This window comes from Carettochelys insculpta, chromosome 22 (genome assembly GCF_033958435.1).
Source record: "Carettochelys insculpta isolate YL-2023 chromosome 22, ASM3395843v1, whole genome shotgun sequence".
Classification (NCBI taxonomy): Eukaryota; Metazoa; Chordata; order Testudines; family Carettochelyidae; genus Carettochelys; species Carettochelys insculpta.
The window spans coordinates 8,171,783-8,194,309 of NC_134158.1; the positions used below are offsets into that span (position 1 = coordinate 8,171,783).

Below are 22,527 nucleotides of genomic sequence, written 5' to 3' on the forward strand. Positions count from 1 at the left end.
GGGCATGAGGCCTTGGCCTCTGTCGGAAGACAGGACACTGGCCTAGATGGACCTTTGGTCTGACCCAGTGTGGCCATGGTCGTGTTCGAATCTGAGAGGGCACCGACTAGAACCGATGTCTGTTTTATTTTAGAAGAATGATCTCCAATCGCAGGCAATTCCAAGGATGTGCGGGCTGAACTGCTGTAATCCAGCACTTTCTGGGTGGGCAACATCCGTCGTGATTTTAGTTGGCTGGACATCCACTCGTCACAGGTGCGGCCAAGTTTCCTGCAGTCCCGTGGAGTATTTTTTTTCTCACCAGCTGCCTTTGTCACCTCGTCTCAGCAGCTTGTGGTGGCTGGGTAGAGCTCCCTGTGTCTCCCTACCTCACCGGCTCTCCATGGCCTTTCCAACCTCTTGTCCCCCCTCTGCTCCCATCTCTCGGATGGCTGTGGAAAGCACTGTGCGTGGGGGGGGCTGGCATCACTAGCTCTGGGGAAGGCGTGTGAGTTGGGGGCACTAAGGGCAGCGTGCAAAGGGGTGGGTCGCCATCCTGTGGAAGACACCAACTCAGGGGTGTGGAGGGGATGCGAGAAATGGCTGGGAGTATCATTAGCCTGTGAGTTCAGGGAGGGAGAGGGGGTTGCAAGGGGGAACAGACGCACGAACAACTGTGTCCACCCATCCCATGTAATTTACCTCTTCCACAGGCCCTCTTAAGGAGAGGTGACTCCCCCATCTTTTTCCCCCTTCTTCGCCTCCCTCCCTCTCCCACTGTATCAACCCTGGATTCCTATTTCTACTCCACACCTGATAAAGTGGGTCTGTCCCACGAGAGCTCGTTACCTAATCCATAAAACTGTCCGTCTTTAAGGTGCTACCGGATGGCTTGTTTTATTGTGTGAAGCTACAGACTGACACGGCTGCCCCTCTGTGACAAGAGCAACCGGTAAGAGGGCAGAGGTGGAAAAATACCCCAAAAGTTACTTGAGCAAAAGTGCAGCTGCTGGGGGGTGTGGGGAAATGTACTTAAGTACAAGTCACCGGCGTCCCGCTGGAAAACTACTGAAGTAAAAATACACACACACACACACACACACACACTCATCCCTCGCGATACGAGCACAAGTGGTTCCCACCTTTCTGCCCACAGGCGAAAACTCGTCAGAGGGACACTAAATTCCCATGAAAATGCACGTAAAAGTCCCTGTTTGGTCCCTAACTCGGAGCAGGTGTGGCAGTACGTGGCGCTGCTTTTGAAAGGTAAATGAACCGTGGGTTTGGCGGGGGGAGCACGGGTTGGGGAGGGTTAAAGGCTGGGGGGAAGTTTGGGGCTGTGAGTGGGAGGGAGGGTTAAAACCTGGTGGCGGGTTGGGTCCGTTGTGGGGGGGCCGGTGGACCGGTGGTGAGGGTTCAGGCTGCTGCAGGGTGGGTCTGCGGGGCCGGCATGGGGGTTAAGGCTGCAGTGGGCTGGGGTATGTGGAGCTGGCGGGGGGAGGGGTTAAGGCTGCAGTACTCTAGGGGGCTGGGGGGGGGGGGGCTAGGCTGCAGCGGGTTGGGGTGTATGGGGCCAGCGGGGAGGTTTAGGCTGTGGCCGGTTGGGGTGCACAGGACTGGCAGGGAGGTTTAGGCTGCAGTGGGTTGGGGTGCACGGGGCCTGTGGGGAGGTTTAGGCTGGGGTAGTTTGGGGTGCACGGGGCCGGCAGGGAGGTTTAGGCTGCAGTGGGTTGGGGTGCACGGGGCCGGCAGGGAGGTTTAGGCTGGGGTAGTTTGGGGTGCACGGGGCCGGCAGGGAGGTTTAGGCTGCAGTGGGTTGGGGTGCACGGGGCCGGCGGGGAGGTTTAGGCTGCGGTGGTTTGGGGTGCATGGGGCTGGCGGGAAGGTTTAGGCTGTGGCGGTTTGGGTGTGCAGAGCTGCGGGGTGGGGTTAAGGCTCATATTAGCGGGGGAAGTTCACTCGTCCAGTGAACAAAGGTAAGTAAACGTGTCTCATTTTAGCGAGTACTTGTCAGTAAAGTACACGTTCAAGGAGGGATGAGTGTGTATCTCACATCTTTATTGCACTCAACTATCCAGAAGTGAAACCCGCTGCACTTTCACTAAAGTAACTTGTGGGGTATATTTCTCCACCTCAGCAAGGGGCTCGCCCAGCCCTTGGGCCACTGGAAAATCTGTGCGGTGAAATCTCTGTTGCATGACTCTGGGGCTAATGGGGCTTTTCCTCACATCTAAGTCCAACTGGAATGGCTCTGCTGCCCCCACCAAGAAAGAGGCCAATCCAGACAGATGGATGCTGCTCCTGACCAATTACTCGCCTTCGCAGGAGGTACCACTGGTCACTCGATGGATATGAGAGGCTAGTCTGTAGCCCAGCTCTGCTACCATAAGGGCTCTAGGGCAGGGGAGCTCGCAGAGCTGTGCCCCCTTGGTTCCAGGCCGGGCTCTTACCTGATTCGCTTCGGGCCGATCTGGGCCACGTCCTCATCACTGGGCTGCCCTCGCTTCTTGCAGCTGCAAAGAAAGAAACACACTGATTGGGTGTTCCTAGGGTGCGGGGAGTCTTCCCTCAGCCCTGGGTCTACCTCTTCTGGTCCCACTTTCCCTCTTGCACCACCAGCATCTCTCTCATCCCCTTAATGCAATCTGGGGAACGGATCCTCCTACACCATGGGCTTCTGATGCCCCATCTCCACCTACATCAGGGGCTTGTGATGCCAAATCTCACCTAGTTGCCAGAATCATAGGGTGCCCAGCAGCCCCTTCTCAGGCCTTGTGGCCTTGGCACAGCAAGACAAAGGTCCCAGGTCCTTTTTCTAGCAAGCATCAGGTAAGGGCCAGAAAGGACTCCAGAGCATCTGGCCAGCCCAATGCTCTCCAGAGAGACATCAGGCGTTTTTCCTGATTGGTTCAGACACCCATATCCATTCTAGGAGATGAGACCTCCAGCCAAAGCTCCAGAATGAGAGCATCCGTGAACACCCAGGGAAGTCCAATCCACTGTGCCAAAGAGCCGCTGGAGCTGGTGAGCATGTTGGCAGCCTCCCAGGAGAGATTCAGATGCTGCCAGCTGATCAGCAGAGCACAGATGTGTTTTGGAATGCTGGTGCACTTCTGCACATGCCTTGGTGCACATAAAAATTATTCTGCACACACATGAAAAAAATTAGCGGGAACCCTGCTGGTAGCACCGAGAGGTGGGATTTCATTCTAAGCACGTCCGAATACGAATGTGCAGGACGACACGGGTCCACCCTGCATCTCAAGGACCCTGGTCGAAGGAGAATTCCAGGGGGTCACCATAAGATCATCTCTTGCAGGACCGCCAGGACTCACTGACACCGATACGGACACAGCAATGCCTCCTGGGGAACCAGGAGGAGCTCATGTTTGGCACAGCATTACCAATTTCACGTCTTGCAGGTCAGGGTAGTACAGGGCGCTGCCCAGATCCTCAGAGATCTTTAAATACCCATGTCAGATTGAAAGCAATGAGAGATGGGTGCTTAAACACCTTTAAGGATAGCATGTGTTCATAGAGCTTCCATGGACCATTTGGCTTTCGTTGTAGGTTGGGTGTCTTTCTGACCCAGGGAACCCCTGCAGAAAGGATACAGGACTCTGTTCAGCCCACCAGCAGGCTGCAGGAGTCATTAGGGTTCAAGGTAAAGTGCCCCACAAGCCCCCTACAAACCACTGGAAAATGTATAGCTGTAAGCCTAGCAGCATTTGATTTCTTTTGTAATTTCAATAGTTCATAATATCAACATGTCATAGGGCTGGAAGGGACCTTGAGAGGTCATTGAGTTCAGTCCTCTGCCCTTACAACAGGACCAGCCACAAAGTCTGACAAAGTGTTTTTTTTTTTTAAATTTAACCTGCCCCAGGCCCTCTTGAGGCTTGACCTCATAACCATGAGTTTACCAAGCTAAAGTGATAACCAGTGAGCTATTTTCTCCTTCCGCTACCTCTCTCCACTTAGATTTTCCACAGTCTTAGGAAGGTATGGAGGGACAGGCAAGCCAACAGCCAAGGTGGGGGAGGTGGAGCTATACCCTTGGAAGGGGCAGGGCCTCAAGCAGAAGGGGCGGGGCCAAAAGCAACTAGCCTTCCATGCCACCGCAACTGCAATATGCCCCACCTGCAAGCCATCATAGCCACCCAAAACACAACGCTGTGGTGATTTAAAGAGCCCAAGGCTGCCCCTTCCATTAGCGGGCCTGTGGGGAGGAGTGTTAAACAATTATTTAACGACCGATGTTGACATTCAAAAAGTTAACGCTTTATAACTATAAGAGCACGTACAGTCACCATCATACATAAATTGCTTTCAATCAACATGTAAAGTGTTCTCAGGCAACAATTTTCTAACCTGGCCTATCTGTAAATTTTCAATGGAAATATTTTTATTGGATTGCGTGTCTGTATGAGGAAACATTTATTGATACTGAACAATAAAAACCTAATTTTTCCAAGCCTAGGTACAGCTGAGCATAGTACTTTCCTATCCTATGAGAGGCTCCAAGACTCACCACATCGCAACCTAGCAGGGGACAACCTGCACCATGCTACAAATATTGTGTCTCTGTGTTCATTGTGATAGCATGTTTCCATATAACTGCAGTTTGTCTGGCATGCAAAAATTATTACACACCAGAAAACACTACCTTGCAGTGTTTCCTCTAATTTTTCCCATCCCTGGGCAGAATAAATTTTGTTATGTGCACCAAGGTATGTGCAGATGCATACCACTAATAGAAACATGTTGCCGGCTGTGGGCAGCCGCTAATCAGCTGGGAGGCACCTGACTGTTCGGAAAGGCCACCAAAGTGCTCAGCTTATAGGGAACGCTGCTGCCTTGTGTTGAACGTGGCAGGGGACGAAAAGATGGAATGCTATATACAGCAATAGCAAAAACGCATGTGCAGCTTTTAGCACTCGCCTAATTTCTGAGCGCTCACGGTCGTGAATTTCCAGAGACGCGCAGCCTGCTCCCCTGAATTTCAACCAGCATCTCGAGTGCTTCTGAAAATTGGACCTTCGCTGTCAGTTCTTCAAGAGGACTCAGCAGTTCCCCACCTGCTGTTGAGCGTTTGGCCGTAACTGTGCAACCCAATACCGTGCTCCTAATGCTTTTTCGGTATCAACTGTCCCAGTTTTTAATTCAAGTAAAACTATGCACAAATCAATATGACCAAAAGAAGAGGCATCACGCTACAGTTTCAAAGCTCTGATGTCTCACAATGGAGCTGGAAACAGAAAACTTCAGATCTACAATGGAGCATGGATGTATTTGGTAAAACCCTTTGATTAGGGATGTTAGCAGTGAACCAGGAAGCCTCACCCTAAAATGAATGAGTTTTACTGGTTGAGTATTCCTGTGGTTGCAGTCAACTGGTGGGAGCTTGCTGTGGGGGCTGGGAGGTGGGGGGTCCAGCCCCGCTGAAGCCACCCCAGTTCCCAGCAGCCTGGTAGCCCCAAAGGTGGGAGGAGACTGGGCTGGAGCATCCCTCTGGCCGCCTCCCCCCCCACCTTTAACCAATTAACTAATTAAATGGGATTTTACATCCCTAACTTTGACACAGTCATTTTAGGATGCACAAGCACCATGGTAACACAAACAACAGTGAAATGGTAATAAAATTTGATTAGGCCAGTAGCACCAAGCTGCTTTCGAATAAGTCCGTCGTTTGCATGACAAAACTAAAGAGCATTAAAACCTTTATGAAAAATCCACTCTGGACAATGAAGAAGAGGGAACATGGTTTTATTTTTGTACAGTTTGACATTTATCTTAAATATCTACTTTGCATCACACAAAGTAACTACAGGTCACTGTCATTTTAGTATGACTAAATACAATTACCTTGTGTTACAAACATGATTAGATGTTATTGTTCGCCAACCAAAAAAGGCTTTAAACACATTGTATGCCTAAAGATATGGTACAATTAACTCACGAAAGATGCTGTTGTAATCACACTAACATTTTTAAACACAGAGTTTGGCCACATATGCTTAAGTTTGAGCTAATTTAAAATGTTCTGTCTGCATAATCCACCTTCCAAAGTAAATCTTGCTGCCCTGTCACTTCTGTAGTTAGTGGTCCGTGATGGGATGTCCTGCAAAGAGGAAAAAAAAAGTTACAAAATTGCAAAATTGTCATTTTTGTGAAGAAAACAGATGATTTAAACAAACACTGACCACCTGCTATTGTTCCTGGACTTGCTTACTAACACACCATGTTTGTTAGGCACCTCACTTTGCCAGCGCAAGTGGGGGGTGCTTAACACATTGCAGCATTATATATTGTACAAATGTATTGTCACTAGCTCAGGATGACGGTACTTACAGCAGAAGATAAATCATCTCTGAAGAAACACACACTCCAGTATATGATGTGGGCTCGTGCTCTCTCTTTCTTGCTCTTCTGATGTTTTTTTCGGCTCCCCCATCTTCCTAGCTGCTGGTATCATAATGGACATAGCAAAAAAGACACATTAATATGTGACTTACGTTATCAAAACCAGCGCTTCCTTTGAACCTTAAAGGCACACCATCAACTACAAGTTCAGCCAATTTTTTAAAATACAGGGAAAAGTTTAGGTGCTCTACATGTGTTTTTCAATGGGATTTTGGCACCTAACCTACTTAAGCACTTAAATCCCACTGAACATCTACACACCTTTGAAAATCTGGTCATAAATGACTATTCACAGAGTTTTGGCAAATGAATAAAGTAAATAAACTGAAGGGGAAAAAAGATTATTCCTCTGAATCTTGAATTTCCAGTGATTTTTGGGATTATTTGAAGGTAGGAAGTTTTCAGACACAAGCATGATTTTGGAGTGGATGGTGTCCCTCTGATGGTAAAATTAAAATATTGCAGGGGAGGGGAAGAGAGGGGAGAGCGAACTAAAAATATAATTTACCATTATTTTCTACTGTGCTTCAATCAACACCTCCAGAACTTGTTTTCTGCCGGTAGCAAATTGTTACTTAGCTTCAGAACCTCTGTCAAAAGATACAAATAGACTTTCAATATATAACTAAAGCCACAAAAACATCTAGAAATGAAAATGCAGAAAAGCCTTGACAGCGCAAATTAATACTTACTTGGGATGTATCTGAGTGTATATTTTGGTGCTCCTTTCTCCCATAACCCCCACAAAAAAATCATCACAAAGAGATAGTTGAGGATGGAAGAGCGTTCATGCTTAACGCAGCTAATTTCAGAGAAAACATTTTTACACGTTTCTGTGTAACAAAAACATTAGAAAGTCTGGAAAGACAGAGTCCATAATTAATTTCCAGGTATATGTTTCTTTTAGCCACACTAAGTTCTATGAGACTAGTCCACGTGTTTAAGCAGAGACACCTTTGCCAGCCCTTGTGATTTCATTGACACTCTTGTGATATTTGGTGTTTCTTGAAAAGCTCCAGCTCCTGGAGTCAGGTGATCACAGGAAAATTTTTGCATACATTTAGACAAAACATAAGTTTCTAGCCTTCATGACTGAGGAAAAACAACATTGAAAATGTGACCTGTTTGTGACCCAAAGGCCTACAAAGACCTGCAGAAGACACATAACAGGAACCTATTATTTATTACTAGAAACTTCAAAACAATCCAAAACACACCCACATGATTTCTGAGCTCTAACATACTACTTCTGAAACCTTAGAGCAGCAAAACTCATTTTTACGGTGACTTGGAGCTTAATAACTCACTAAGCACATGATGCAACTTCTAGTCGTTTCATGGGAATCTTTCCTCTCACTTCAGTGAAGGTTGCACCCCAAGCAATATCCACGACCTACCCAATCTTAATGTGGCCTCCTTAGCAATGTTCCTTCTAATCTTTTCCTTCCACCTGTGGATATTTTCCATCAATGTGCAGAATAAAGTCTTATGTGCACCACCAACAGAAGCAGAGAACCCAGCGGCAGGCACTCTGCTGATCAGCTGGGCAGCATTTCAATGTCTCCTGAGCAGCAGATGAGCACACGGCTTTACAGGGGAACTGTGCTCCTTAGATCTTCAGAGATTAACTCAACTAAGGGTTGAACCTTTCTAGTCCAGCATGCTCTCATCTGGCAGCATCTGTAATCTGGCATATTTTAGTTAGCTGGATGACCACTTAATGTGACCCTGTGTGTTTCCAGCCACCAGTCCTGGCTCGCAGTGTTCTGTGCTGTTCTTTAGTTCTAATTTACCCCTACATGTCTCCTATGGGCCCAGTCAGCAGTGGAAGTATTGGCAACGCTGCTAGACAATATTGACTTCTTGTGGTTCAGCAAATTCTCTCGTTCGGCATCGGTCAGCACCCAAAGGTGCCAGATTAAAGAGGTTCAACCTGCATCAACATCAGAAACTAGTGCTGAAACCAATGTGTCTTCTCACCGAGTGCATTTTCAGCACCATTCGCCTAGAAATGTAATAGTACAGGGCTCTTCAGTCTAGCAGACAAAGGCATAACAAGATCCATAAGCTGGAAATTGATGTTAGACAAATTCAGATAATTAACCAAGCAAATTCTCCATCATTGGTAATTTTTAAAAACAGGATTAGCTGTTTCTCTAAAAGATCTGCTGTCGTGCACACAAAAATTAATTCAGGGAAATCCGACGGCCCTTGTTATACAAGAGTTCAGCCTACATGTTTGCAACGGTTCTTTCTGGGCTTATACTCTAAGGCCACAGTTACGCTACAGCGATCTGTCCGCAGAACTTACTGTTGAAAGAGATCTTCCAGCAAAACTTCTGTTGATAGATCACATCCACACACAAAAGCGGCTCGGAACAGCGCTCCACTCTGTCAGCAGAGAGCAGCCAGACTGTCCGACCGCTCTCGACAGAACGGCCAACTGGAAGCTCAGCAAACAGGGCTGCCCAGTGAACCGAAAGCCCCGTTTGTCGACAGAGGTCCCCCCAGAGCATCTACATAGCTTTTTTTTGTCAACAGCCACTGTTGACAAAGGTGTTATTCCTCATCCCGGAGAGGCAGAACGCCATTGGTGGCAGTGCTGAGTTTTGACGACAAAAACACACGTTGTGTGTAGTCACTCGCGAGTTTCGTCAACAAAACCCTGGTTTTGTTGACAAAAAACTTTCCAGTGTAGACGTAGCCTAAGAAACACTACCCTAATGCATACATCATTTGGTGCATAAAAGCGTTACAAATTTACACCAGCAATTTCAGTGCAGAGAACCAGAACCCCACTGCTGAATTAATGGCCCCCCTAGATTTTGTTTTCTCCTGTAGAGTAATTGATTTTGACAAGGAGGTGAAGGGAAGCTGTAATTACCCCTTTCACCCACCATCAGCTACCGCTGCACCAGAAGAGAAGGCGGTGAGCTCATGAGCAACTGAAGACAGGGAGTGGGCAGAGGCTGCCTTCCTCCCAGCACCCCGCTTGTGTGCTAAGGGGAAGAGGCATGGGATATGGGGGGCAGACAGAGCAGGGGGTGTGGGGTTGCTGGGGGATCACACAGACTGGGAGACAGAAGGGGGTGGGAGCACAGAAGCTAATGGGGTGACACCACCAAGGCAGGGGCTGAACAGGAGTGGGGGTGCAAGGCTACATGGGGGCAGGGAAGGGGCAAGGCTCAGAGCCACTTGGATGATCCAACTGGGATAGCCCCTTCCTCTCACTTAGTCTCTGCTTGCTTTCCCTTCTCATCTCCCTGTGTCCTCACGCTCTCCTCTCCTCACCTGGATCGGCCCTCTCTCTACCTTCCCCTCTCACCTGGGCTGTACCACCTTCTCGTCGGAAGGGGTGTCACTGGCTGGCCTCGTCTCAGTAGGCAGCTGTGTCCCCTTCACAGGTCTTTTGCGACTCTTGTCCTGGATTTGTTCTCTTTGCAGCTCGGAGTCACTGTGGGGGGGAGTGAGCAGGACATAGGAACTGGTTAGCTCTCTAATGGCAGAGGAAGCCAGCCATCGGAAACAGAAGGAAAGCAACCAAATGCCACCCAGGAGAGGCACCCAGACTAAAAGCATCTTTTCCACTCTAGTGCTGAAGGAATCCCATGTTGACATCAAGAGCAGTGTTCCCTGTTAGTTCAGCACTCAGATGGCCCTCCGGGACAGGCACCACCCAACTGATTAGCAGAGCACCCCGCAGCCGGCAGCGTGTGGGTCTATGGATGGTGCACATCTGCACCTGCTTTGATGCACATAAAACTTATTCTGCACACCGATGGAAAAAATTAGAGGGACCCCTGGTCAAGAGCTAAGAGTTTAGTCACACAGCAGTCAGCATTCCTATTAGTAGTTCATTTATACCCTGAAGGAGGACTTCAAGCCCTGTCAAGTCCTTGTTACAACCTGACTTTTCCCAGCTGGACCCTCAGCCTGAAAAGGCCAGAATCTGCTGATGGAGAGTCAGAAATCCCACAGCTCCCGGAGGAGTTTGTCAGCTACAGGTCTCCTGCATTTGCAACCTTCTTCTCCATAAGCCCCTGGATGGAGCATGCAGGGGAGCCCAGATCAGTTCACTGCCGGGGCTTTTTGGCCCAGCCAGAATCAGTCCTTGTCAGCCCCTTGCTGCTGCCTCCTACCTTAGCCTCTCTAGCAGTGGTTCCCAACCTTTTCCGTAACACAGCACACGAACAAAACGAACAATTCTACGGCACACCCACTTTTTCCAGCTGAATCGATTGCTTCTAACCATGAAATTTACTATGCTGATGGGCTTACTAGAGATAGCAATGCACACAGCAAGCCAATACACCTTCAAAATCTGTTCAATGCCCTGCTAGGGATGTTGAGTAAAGGCGTAACCACTGCAAGCAGGCTCCCCTCCCTGCCTGCTTGTTGAAGCCAGGATGCAGCATTTAAACAGTGTCCCTCTTCCAACAAGCTGGCCCTTCCCCCTTAAGGAAGGAACAATCAGCTTCATACATATAGAATAGGAAACAACTGTCTAGCAAGGAGCATTGCAGAAAGGGATCCAGAGGTCATAGTGGACCACAAGCTAAATATGAGTCAACAGTGTGATGCTGTTGTAAAAAAAGCAAACGTGAGTCTGGGATGCATTAACACAAACTGCTGCGAGCAAGACATGGGAAGTCATTCTTCTGCTCTACTCTGCACTGATAAGGCCTCAGTTGGAGCATTGTGTCCATTTCTGGGCACCACATTTCAGGAAGAATGTGGAGAAACTGGAGAAGGTCCAGAGAAGAGCAACAAGGATGACAAAAGGTCTCAAGAACATGAGCTGCAAGGGAAATAAAAAAATACATGGAGATCTGCATCTCCTAGAGCTGAAAGGGACCTTGGGAGGTCATCAAGTCCAGTCCCTTGTCCTTTCGGCAGGACCAACACCATCCCTTTTTTTTTTTTTAAAACCTATTTGCCCCAGATCCCTCAAGAGCCCCCTCAAGAATTGAGCTCACAACTCTGGGCTTAGCAGGACAATGTTCAACCCACTGAGCTATCCCCCCCTCCAAAGGAAAGAGCTGGGCTTGTTTAGAAAAGTGAAGACTTAGAGGGAACATGATAGCAATTTTCAACTACTTAAAAGAGGGTTACAAGGCAGAGGGAGAAAAATTGTTCTCCTTGGCCACTGAGGACAGGACAAGGAACAATGGGCTTAAACTGCAGCAATGGAGGTTTAGGTTTAGTGCCAGATTAGGAAAAACTTCCTGACGGTCAAGGTGGTTAAACACTGGAATAAATTGCCTGGGGAGGTTGTGGAATCTCCATCACTGAAGATTGTTAAGAGCAGGTTAGACAGACTCCTATGGGGGATGATCTAGATGGTATTTGGTCTTGCCATGAGGGCAGGGGACTGGACTCGATGAGCTCCTGAGGTCCCTTCCAGTTCGAGAACAACAAGTCGTCCTATGGCACCTTAGAGATGAACAGATCTTTTGGAGCATAAACTTTCGTGGGCAAAGACCTGCTTCATCAGACGCATGTCTGATGAAGCAGGTCTTTGCCCACGAAAGTTTATGCTCCAAAAGATCTGTTCATCTCTAAGGTGCCACAGGACTTCTTGTTGTTCTCGAAGATACAGACTAGCACGGAGACCTCTCTGGTACTTGTCTTCCAGCTCTAGTATTCTTCAGTTCTTGCCGCAGCAGCAAGTGGGGGGTGGGTTCCCCGCCAGCATTTCAGCTGCCTCCCTGCGTGAGCGGGGTCCTGCGGGGTCAGCATTTCCCTTCACAGTGCCTCTGCAAAAAGCCACCGCGAGGTCAAACTGACAAAATTTCACAGGACGCTTGGACAATTCTCACAGCACTGCTCTATAGGTTTGCCTGCTTCTTCCTCCTTTGAGTGTCAGCCACTCACCAGCCTGCTGGAGGGCATCTCTAGCAGCTGCCTTTCTCCTCAGGAGCTCCGGCTCCAAATGAAGGCCTTAATTTTTCTTTTTATCATGCCTAGCTTTTTCTCTGATGAATTAATTCCCTCCCACTAGCCTCGGGTGAACCCGAGCTGCCTCATTCCCCATTGTGGAACCTATTAGAGGTAGGCTAGGCCCCTGATCTTTCAAAGGGCCAGCTCCTCTTTATCAAATTCCTTCCCCTCCTCTTACCACTAACTAAAAAAAGGGCCCTGTCCTGAGGAGTTTCCAGTTCCAAGGCCAGGTTCTGAGTTCAGTCACACAAGTGTGAATTTGGAGCAGATCCTCTCAGCCCTGGGGCTGAGGAATGCCCGGGTGTGCCACAGCTATACGTAAAATCAGAGCGAGGCCTTAATCGTGCCAGCAAAGTGTTGGCAACCATAAAGCTGGAGGAGATGGGTAAGTGCAAGGATCCAGGAAAAGCTAAGGAGAGAGACACCCTATTCTGTGCACGCCCTGAGGGTTCCTGGGTTAATAGCTAAGGTAGCTAACGTACAAAAGGACTATAGAAGGTGAAGTGATATCAGAGCAGGAAGGAACACACAGAGCCTTTGTAAAGTGCTAGATTTCGGGCCAGCCTGGCAGCCCTTCCCAGAGCCATGCAGTCAGCTCCTTTCCCACCCAGCTGGATCAAGGCTCCAACTTCCCCTACCTGTCCAGCGAGGGGTGGTAATTCTCATCTCGCAGGTCGTCGGTGTAAGTGAGGTCATCTTCCTCCGTGGAGTCTTCCTCCTTGTCCTCTGGGGGCTCAGGCACCTCCTCCGACTTCTCCTCCAATTCCGGTGTGCTGCAAGAATCAAATGTCACAGGAGGGGGCAGGCCAGGAGAGCACCTCCCTAGCCAGGGCTCTGAGGGGAGGACGCTGAGGGTGATCCTGTCATCTCTCCATGCAGCCTGATGGCCATCCTAGCTACATATCCCTGCATGCAGCCTTTCCACTACACTTGTTCACAGTGGGGCTGACGAATGCTAACAGGAATGGGGCAAGACTGCCTCGCTGGGAACCGGAGAAAGAACTCAGCAATTCACTGCACGCAGGAGGCTGTCAGATGAGAGCACCTGTGGGTCACTGGTCCTGTCCTGGGGATGGGTGAGCACGAGGGATGGAGGATGAGGATACGAGCTACTGTCACTCACCTCTCTGGCTCTGTCCCTTCCACGCCAGACTCCGCCTGCGCCACAGGAGCTGTGGGGAGAGAAACCAGCTGCGGTTAGTTTAAGGGCGAGAGGGACTCATGCAGCTCTGATCTGCAGAGGAGGGGGTGGGGAGGGAACGCACAACTGCACTGGTCAGAAAAAGGGTGCAGAGACCCATCAGAGGAGAGGGGAACTCAGAATAAACCAGCCCCAGGTTTCAGAAGGGAACTAAATCTTCCTTCAGGCCAACGACTAACAGGCCTGCAGAAGGGGGCTAGGGAAAACGATAAGCCACTTGCTTCGTAATTGTCCACTTGGATGTCTTACCCCTCCTAGGAATCAGCTGATGCTGGTCACTGCGGGATGAAGAACTAGATGGACCAGTGTACTGCAGCAGCCAAAGAAGGCAAACAGAACACTAGGAATCCTTACAAAAGGGACAGAGAATATCTTATTGTCTCTATATAAATTGAAGGTACGCGCACAGCTTGAATACTGCGTGCAGATGTAGTGGCCTCTGCTCAAAAAAGGTATCTTGGCACTGGAAAAGGCTCAGAAAAGGGCAACAAAAGTGATTAGGCGTATGGAATTGGTGCCATATGAAGAAGGAGTAAAAAGATGGGGACTCTCCGGCTTAGAAAGGAGGAGACTAAGGGAGGATATGAGAGAGGTCTACAAAATCACGACGGGTGTGGAGAAAGGGAATAAGGAAAAGTGATTTCCTTGGTCCCATACCACCACAATGAGAGATCACCACGTGAAATGACTGGGCAGCAGGTTTAAAATTAATCAAAGGACGTTTTTCTTCATGCAGTGCCTGGTCAGCCTGTGGGAACTCCTGGCCAGAGGAGGCTGTGAAAGGCAGGACTTTAACAGGGTTCAAAAAAGAACTAGATACACACATGGAGGTTAGTCTATCAATGGACATCAGCCAGGATGGGTAGGAATAATGTCCCTGACCTCGCACTGTCAGAAGCTGGAAATGGGCGTCAGGCAAGGGATTGCTTTGGTGATTCCCTGTTCTGTTTGCTTCCTTCTGTCAGGAGACAGGATCCTGGGCTAGATGGACCTTTGGTCTGACCCAGTGTGGCCGCTCTGGTGGGTTCCAGAGCCCCAGTTGTGCTCGGCTAGACAACCACACCTGTTCTCCATCGCTGCGGACATCAACAGCCACCCTGTCGTCAGCACCTCCAGGCTGGACCACAGCCCCAGGCCTAACATGGGACTCCACGTGAAGGCTTCACAGAAGACAGGGTACACTTGCCATCTAAGTCAGCAGCGTGAACGGCACGAGATGCCTGTCCGGCCTCCTGACTCAGCTCCCAGGAGAGATGTGGATCTGAAAAGCTCCCCATGGGATCTTAGCCCTCGTCAGTAAGAAGACCTGCCTCTATCCCCACGAACAGCAGAGAGATACTGGGTGCTTTCACTAAGGCCATATCCTCACTTCAGGCAGGACTGAGTCAGTGACCTGCTCGGTTACAACACAGTAACCTTCTTGGAACTGAATAAAAGCCTTGGAGCCCCCAGGACTCAATGATCCACCCTTGTCCCTCTAGCTGACTTCAACCTCTGAACAGACCAAGGCTGCAGCCTGGTCCTAGGGCAGAGAGTTCGCCCTCATGCATAGAGCAATGGCCTGGGGTCGGGACAGGGGGCCCCCTGCTTTCAACTCATTTCTCCTTTTGACTCTGAATGGTCTGAACCAGCTGATTGATAGTCAGGGCTTGGTGCCATGATCCTGTACTGTCCAGGGATCGGGGGAGGGACAGGTGGGAGTGTTCCTTGAATTTTTTTCCACTCGTGGGCAGAATAAATTTTATTATGTGCACTAAGGCCTGTGCAGATGAGCACCACCAATAGAAACACAGGCTGCCGGCTGTGGGCGTTCTGCTCAGCAGCTGGATTGCACCTGAATCTCTCCTGGGTGGCCACTCAAGTGCTCAGCTTACAGGGAACGCTCGGGGAGCAGGTGAATACGAGGAGCACAGACTGCCTGTTTTTTCAGCAGGCCCAGCTGGCCGCTAACTCTGTACGATGCCCAGAGGTGTAGGGTAAAGGGTTAGAGGCAGGCCTGCCCCTAAAGACCTGTGCACACACAATCCACGCACTTGGATACCTGCGGACAGACACTGGTATCTGCTGAGCTGCAGGACTCTGCTCCCCGAGATGTTGCTGGCAAAGGAGAGGAACGTGATTCAGCCTGTTTCAGCAGCCAGTGCCCCATCCCAGCAGTTCCTTCTGGTCACGTGGCTGTACCAGCCCCAGCCCTGCTGCCGGGGGGCTGTATGACTCCAGATAGGAGAGAGCTGGACACAGTACGGCCGCACGGCTGGGACAACTGCCGGCGCAGGGCCCCGACTCCTAGAAGCGGTAGGACCACGTTCCTCTCCCTTGGCCGCAGTGTCTCCGGAAGGGTAGAGCCGGAGGGTCAGCAGCTCCTGATATCTGTCCGTGGAGAGACGGCTGTATCCGCACAGGGCCTAGCTAGCTGAACTTGTATTTCCAATGGACAGAGGGAGCCAGTGAGCCTGCTCTCTGGGCTGGGAGAGCCACCACGGATTTGGAGCGAAGAGGGATGCAAAGAAATCAAGGGCCAGTGGAGAAGGGGAGGTGGCACCCCAGCTTTGGCAGGGCCCTGGGAAAAGGTAGGCTGGTCGGCTGCATCCACTGTGCCACCCCATGTTTGCAATGGGGGTCTGGGAACAGCGTCCAGCTCACTCCCTCACCTGGCACAGAGTCAGTGCTCTCTGCTCCTCGCTCTCCGCCATGGTCTGTGCTTCCCGCGGGCGACGGAGCCTCCAGTCGCTCCGCCACAGCGTCGTGCCTGGTGGGGCTGGGCTCCATCTTTACCAGCATCCCAGAGGAGTCCTGGGCAAGCACTGCCCTGCGGAGCGAGCGCCTGCGGCTGGCAACGGGAGAAGGGGGTGGGGTGGGGCCTGAGCAGCCCCCTTTTTCCTTCCTGCGCCGGGAGGCGGCTCCGCAGCCCCCCACCGGTGGGGCCCAGTCCTGCTCTGCTGGTGCAGGGAGGCCCCAGGAGAAGGTGTGCCCGGCCACGCACTCCCACACCAGACTACACGGGGCCCCTCTCTCGCTGGGTGAGTGGGTCTTCACGCTGGGGATGAGGCTGCACTCCTGGCTGTGAGTGTGAGACAGGACGACCAGGCGCTGCAGGGCATCTGTGGGGAGGGAGCTGGGGTCCGCGGCCTCCTGCCCTGGGAGAGAAAGAAAGCACACGTCAACGAGAGGGTGCCCCGTCCCCCAGTCATCTGTCTTTCCCCTCCACCTAATCCAAACACCCACTGAGGCCTCAGCACCCACCTCCTCTGCCCCATAACCCAGCCCTCCTGCTCATAGCACAGCTATACTCATACACTGCAAGCTACAGGAGTAATCTCTGAGCAGCCTGTGCCTGAGGAGTTATTCAAAGCTAATAACTCCCTGATGGTTACTATTCTCGTGGGATGCATGGCCATGATGTGCTCTGAGGGTCAGGCATACGAGCTGGAACTGCGACTGAAGCATGTTTAAGCTAAGGGCGGGGGGGGGTTTATGACCCCTTTTCCTCTCGAGAGAGGGTGGTGAGCAGCCGGCATTGAGGATCTATGGGCATCGTTTGAGTCTGCAGCTTCTCTCGTGGTTTATCCATCCAATATTGGATTTGCAGGGCCGACTGCAGTAACCGTAGGTCAGTCTATTTCCGAATTCTCGAGTCAGAGCTTTTCCTTCTAAGACCCAGTTCTTTCACGCGGCTTGCACATGTGCTATCAAAGTGCCCTGTTGTAGCAATCGCCACCAGGTATTTCGATCTGATGATGGAGATTCTCAGGATTTTGGATTGCTATCCAATTTTTTCATGGTGTTTTTGCATATATCCTTGAATCTTAGCTTTGGGCTTTCTCTTGGTCATGCCCCACATAAGAGTTCACCGAAGAGGATTTCTTTGGGAAGACATTCGTCACCTTTTCTTCACGCGTGACCAAGCCATCATCGTCTTCTGCTGTTGAGGGTCGCTTGGAGGCTGCGTATGCCAGATCTTGACAGGACGTCTGCATTTGAAACTTCATCTTGCCAGTTGATATTCATGAGCTGGCAGAGGCAGTGAAGATGGAAGCTGTTCAGTTTTTCCTCCTGGTTCGAGTAGGTGGGCTGTGTCTCAAATCCATAGAGATGGATACTCAATACACAGGCCTGGTAGATTAGTATTTTTGTTTTCGCTGCCAGCTTAGGATTGTTCTGTGCTTGTTTCTTAAAAGCAGGGCAGGAGGCGGGTCTATTTTAGACAGAGGAAGGTGTCTCAGGGAGAACCAATGATGTAGACAGAAGCTTGACCTAGGCTTTACTTTTGAAAGACGATAATGCCAAGCTTCCTGGGCTCTAAAGACTGGGAAGGAGGCCGAACCTGAAGTGATAAGCAATTGAATCAACTGATTGTGTACTAGATAGTGGAGAGTTTGCGCGTCTGACTTTCTGTCAGTCTGCTCAAGACTTCCTCCTCGGAACGCCAGATTTGGTAAGCTCCTGCTTCTTTTCCTAACTCAAAGCAAGGGCAGCGTCTGGTCACACCTGGGCAATGGGACGCGCAAGGAACACAACTGTTTTTCGTCAGATGGAAAGGGGAGGGGCTGGTAGCAGGGAGAGTTCTGCTCCAGAATGACCATGGGGGGGAGGCAGATGCCCCACCCAACAGCCCTGGAGAGCTGGGAAAGTCACCAGCCTGCAGTACCGCCCCCATCACCCCGACAGCCCTGGAGAGCCTAAGACGAGCCACTGGCTGGGCAGCATGGCGCCCACCACTCCAGAGGAGCAGCGAGTCCCCTGCCACCCCCAGGGAGCAGCCACTGACTGGGCAGTGCAGCTCCTACTGCTCCAGATGGCCCCGGGGACCCCCTCACACCTCCCAACACCCTTCCCTGCCTCCTGCATCTCCCATACCCCGCCCTGACTCCTGGTTCCCTCCATCTTGCCCTGAGCTCACCCCACACATTTCCGAACCCCCTGCCTTGACTCCTGCTGCCCCTGAGATCCCACAAGGACACGAGCAACACCAGGTAAACCCTCTGGTGTGCAGCACATACCGGACGTCTCATAGGGCTGGAGAGGACCTCAAAAGGTCACCAAGTCCAGTCCCCTGCCCCCGCAGCAGGATCTACCACTGTCCCCGATGGATTTTTCTCTAAACCTAACCTGCCTCAGACCCTTGAATCTTTCCTGAGCAGCTGCCCAAGAGCTCAGCTTCGAGGGATCACTGGTGGTCAGAGCAAAGGAGCAGACCTGTCCCGGCCTATAGCAGACTCAACACAGGGCTGCAGGCCACCATCGGAGAAGACAGGGACGGACCTCCAGACCCCTTTCCACGTGAGTATGTGGCGCAAATCAATAACCAGACCCACACTGGGTCCCTGGCAAGGCAGGAAGAACCTGGCACCCCCTGGGCCTAGAGTACCCCACTGCCAAAGCCACAGGAGCTTTAGAAGCTACTGCCAAAGCAGATTTGAGCCCCCTTGGTCCCCTAGTTCCCCAAGCACAAGTTGAGCCCTCATTTAACCCTGACCCTCTTGGGCTGCAGCACAGTTGACCTCCAACATATAATACTTCCCCTGTAAGTAAAGTGAGGGGGGATTCCTCCCCCCACTCAAACCACCCCCCCTCTTTTTTAGAGAGAGGTTCAAAGCTGCATCCCCCTCCTGCCAGTGTCTGCAGCATCACAGAGCCCCCATATACCTACCTGCCGTCAGCACGCAGCCCTGGGAACTGTACCTGCAGGGGAGAGAGACTGAGTCAATGGTGAGGGGCAGGGAGGGAACCCTGAAAACACAGATCCTGCACCCCCTGGCAGAGCCCATCCACCCAGAAAAGGGAGCCACCCCTCGACCCCCAGCACCACCTGGGACAGGCATTCGGGACAGAGGCCAGGTAGGGTGCAGGGGGGCAAAGGACATGCTGGGGCCTGCCAGGGAAACTGAGGAACACGCATAGGACAGCAGGAGCCTGGCAGAGACACACAAGGAGCTCTGTGGGGCAAGGGGGGCTGGGAGGACAGCAGGCCCTGGCAAGAGAAGGTGTGTGGAGTAGGGTTGGGGTCTCCTCTTTCTATTTGACAGAGCCCCTCCCACAATGTTCCCTCTAATTTTTTTCCATCCATGTGTGGAGTAAATTTACATGCACCGGAGCATGTGTGGATGTGCACCACCAGGACAAACACATGCTGATGGCTATGGGCAGTTCTGGGTGTTCTGCCAATCAGCTGGGCAGTACCTGAACCTCTCCTGGTGTCCGGCCAGGTGCTCAGATTGCAGGAAACACTGCCCCGGTTCCTCCCCCAGGACCTGTCTCTCATCTCTGGCCTCTTCCGTGTGGCCAGTTCTCCCTCCTGCCCCAGACCCTCCTCACCGGTCGAGCAGGTACTTGGCGAGCTGGGAGTGCAGGGAGAAACCCAGCCGCTCCTTCAGCTTGCACCACTGCTCCAGGTGACCCCCGATGCGGATGCGGCACTTGCTGCGTCGGGCGTCCAGCTCCTTGCGCTTCTGTTTGCGGATGTTCTCAGGGGCCCGTTGGCGGCCCTGGCGGACCTGCTCCATCTTCCCGCCGAGGACGCTGCCTGCCTAGGAGAGGGAGAAGAGAGACTGGGGAATGACATGGGGCAGCACAGAGGGAGTCAGGCTGAGATCCTATTTGTAGTGCACTGAGAGAGATACAGGAGGTAATCAGCCCAACTAGAGTGTGGATACCACTGGGGGACAGCAACCCATGGGCTGGAGAGGGTCACCAGCAACCCAACCTAGGGCATCACTGAGGATTGGGGAACCCCACCAGTGAAGAACCCCTCAAAAGAAATTGCAGGAGAGCCGAGAGCGCGAACAAGGAGAGGGAGGGCTCAGTAGGGGGAGCAGCTCAGGAAAAACGAGGTTTGAGGGGGATGGAAAAGGAACGATCACATGACCGGGGCCCCAAGGAGACAAGGGGGAGAGAAATCTTCCCTCCCCTTCTGTATTAGTTTGTCTAAAAGTGACTTGCTCCCTCAAGGACACCCATCCCCCCCCTACGGCTCACCCTGCTCCTCCCGCAAGGAGCCACTGTGGTAGTGCCCCCCACAATGGGGCCCATTGTGCCCTGCCCGTCTCAACACAAGTGGGGGAGAGTGTTTCTCGAGGGTCCCCACTGCAGCCTCTCTCAGTAATACCACCTGCCCCGATGCAGGAGCAGGGCCAAGGCCAGAATCTGTTCCTAACCTTCACCAGTCACTACGCCACTGACCCCCAGGCACCGCACAGCCACTGCGCTGCCAGGCCACTCCACCCACTCTGCCCACCATAGCCCTTGCTTGGCTCCTCCCACCATAGCCCCTCCTTTTCCTCAGCCCCGCCCACATGCCTCAGCCCCTCCACTACCTACCATAGCCCCACCCCTTTTCAGCTCTGCCCATTTCATCCCCCTGCCCCATAGCTCCGCCCATTTCCTTAGCTCACCCCCTACCCCTCCCTTTTCTCAGCCTCACTCCTGTCCCCCCACCAGTGCCACGCCCACTATAGCCCCTCCCCTTTCCTCAGCCCCACCCCTTCATGCCCCCCCCCCCAGTAACGCCAATAGGATCCTCTACATGGTTCCTCCCCTTTCTTCAGCCCCGCCCCTTCCCCAACCCACCCCTAGGTGGCTCCTCCCCTTTCCTCAGCCCTGCCCCCTTCCTCCCTTGCCCCGCCCCTTTCCTCAGCCCCAACTCAGGCTCTAGGTGGCTCCTCCCCTTTCCTTAGCCCCTGACCCTCCCTTCATAGCCCCTCCCCTTTTGCTCAACCTCAACCCACCCTCTACGTGGCTCCTCCCCTTTCCTTAGCCCCGCCCCTGACCCACTCTCTCCAGAGCCCCTCCCCATTCGGTAGCCCCACCCCTATTTTTAGCCACGTTCCCCCTTGCCCATCCGCCACGACCCTCCCGCCATAGCCCCGCCCCCTTTCCTCAGCGCCCCCCCCCCGCAGCCCGGATCCACGCGCTTGCCGCCATTGGCCGGCTGCCTGTGGCCAATGGGAAGGAGGCGCGTGGCGGCGGCCGTTGATGCGCGGGGGGCGCGCGCTATTCCCTCGTTATTCCCCAACTGCCGCTCTTGTTATTTTCCGCCGCGGTCCGTTGAAGCGGGCCGGGCCGGGCGGGGCAGCGCGCGGAATGAGGGAGCGGGGACAGCAGCAGGCCCCGCTCGTAACCCCCCGAATCCCCCACCGGCAGACTCCCACCTCCTTCCCGGAGCTTACCCCGGGGAGGGCCCACCCTGGAGCCGTGCCCCCTTTAAGAGGTAGGATTCCCCCTCCCCCATCGCTTACCCAGGGCTGGCCGAGACCGTCACAAGATGGCGGCACGCCTCAGGCGGAGCACGCATGCGCTGTGGTCTCTTTCCGGCCCAGCGGGAAGCGGGTGCGGGTCCATCACGGGAAGTGGAGTCCCGCGCGCAGGGGCCGATGGGATTTGTAGTCTATGGTCCACGGCCCAGCGGGCGCTCCGACCCCGCCCAAGAGGGCGTCATGGGAGCAATCGCCTGTATCCCCGCGAGGGTGAGATGTTTTCGTGTTTCCTCCACCCTAATGCATGATGGGAATTGTAGTCTCAAGCCCAGCGCACGAGGGGGGGTCAACAATCATCCCCTGTGCATGATGGGAAGTGTAGTTTCCAGGCCGTGTGCATGATGGGAATTGTAGTTTCCAGACCCTGAGCATGATGGGAATTGTAGTCTCAAGCTCCTGTGCATGATGGGAACGGCAATCAGCCCCCGTGCATGATGGGAATGGTAGGCTCCAGCCGCTCTACATGATGGCAAATAGTCTCCAACCCTCCCCCCACACACCCCCCATCTACCATGCATGATGGGAGCTATATTTGCATGCCCATGAAGCATCACGAGAGCTGAAATCTGCAGCCCTCCTGCCTCCCCTCCCATGATGTGAACAGTGGTGCATGATGGGAACGTAGGGCGACCATATTTCCCCGCCCCAAATACAAGACAGGGAGATATGGTGGGGAGGGGCACCTCCTTCAAGCCCCTGGGAGCTGGAAAGGAGGCGGCAGCCACTGGCAGT

General features: G+C 52.4%; 1 protein-coding gene across 2 annotated transcripts in view; it reads right to left on the minus strand.

Annotated features, from left to right (window-relative positions):
• The window catches only part of ZNF692 (zinc finger protein 692), a 28,511-nt gene extending 6,593 nt beyond the window's left edge, over nucleotides 1-21,918 (minus strand). The window contains exons 1-8 of one of the 2 annotated variants that reach the window (XM_075017020.1): nucleotides 21,778-21,918; nucleotides 19,859-20,070; nucleotides 19,194-19,225; nucleotides 16,195-16,680; nucleotides 13,466-13,514; nucleotides 12,981-13,115; nucleotides 9,728-9,856; nucleotides 2,430-2,492 (exon numbers count right to left, since the gene is read on the minus strand). In XM_075017020.1, the coding sequence (XP_074873121.1) occupies nucleotides 2,430-2,492; nucleotides 9,728-9,856; nucleotides 12,981-13,115; nucleotides 13,466-13,514; nucleotides 16,195-16,680; nucleotides 19,194-19,225; nucleotides 19,859-20,046 (1,082 nt within the window). In that variant the 5' untranslated portion in view covers nucleotides 20,047-20,070; nucleotides 21,778-21,918. Of the gene's footprint in view, nucleotides 1-2,429; nucleotides 2,493-9,727; nucleotides 9,857-12,980; nucleotides 13,116-13,465; nucleotides 13,515-16,194; nucleotides 16,681-19,193; nucleotides 19,226-19,858; nucleotides 20,071-20,518; nucleotides 20,720-21,777 lie in introns of those variants that run through there. The other variant, XM_075017019.1, reaches the window with a different exon arrangement.
• Between the last annotated feature and the right edge of the window lie 609 nt (nucleotides 21,919-22,527).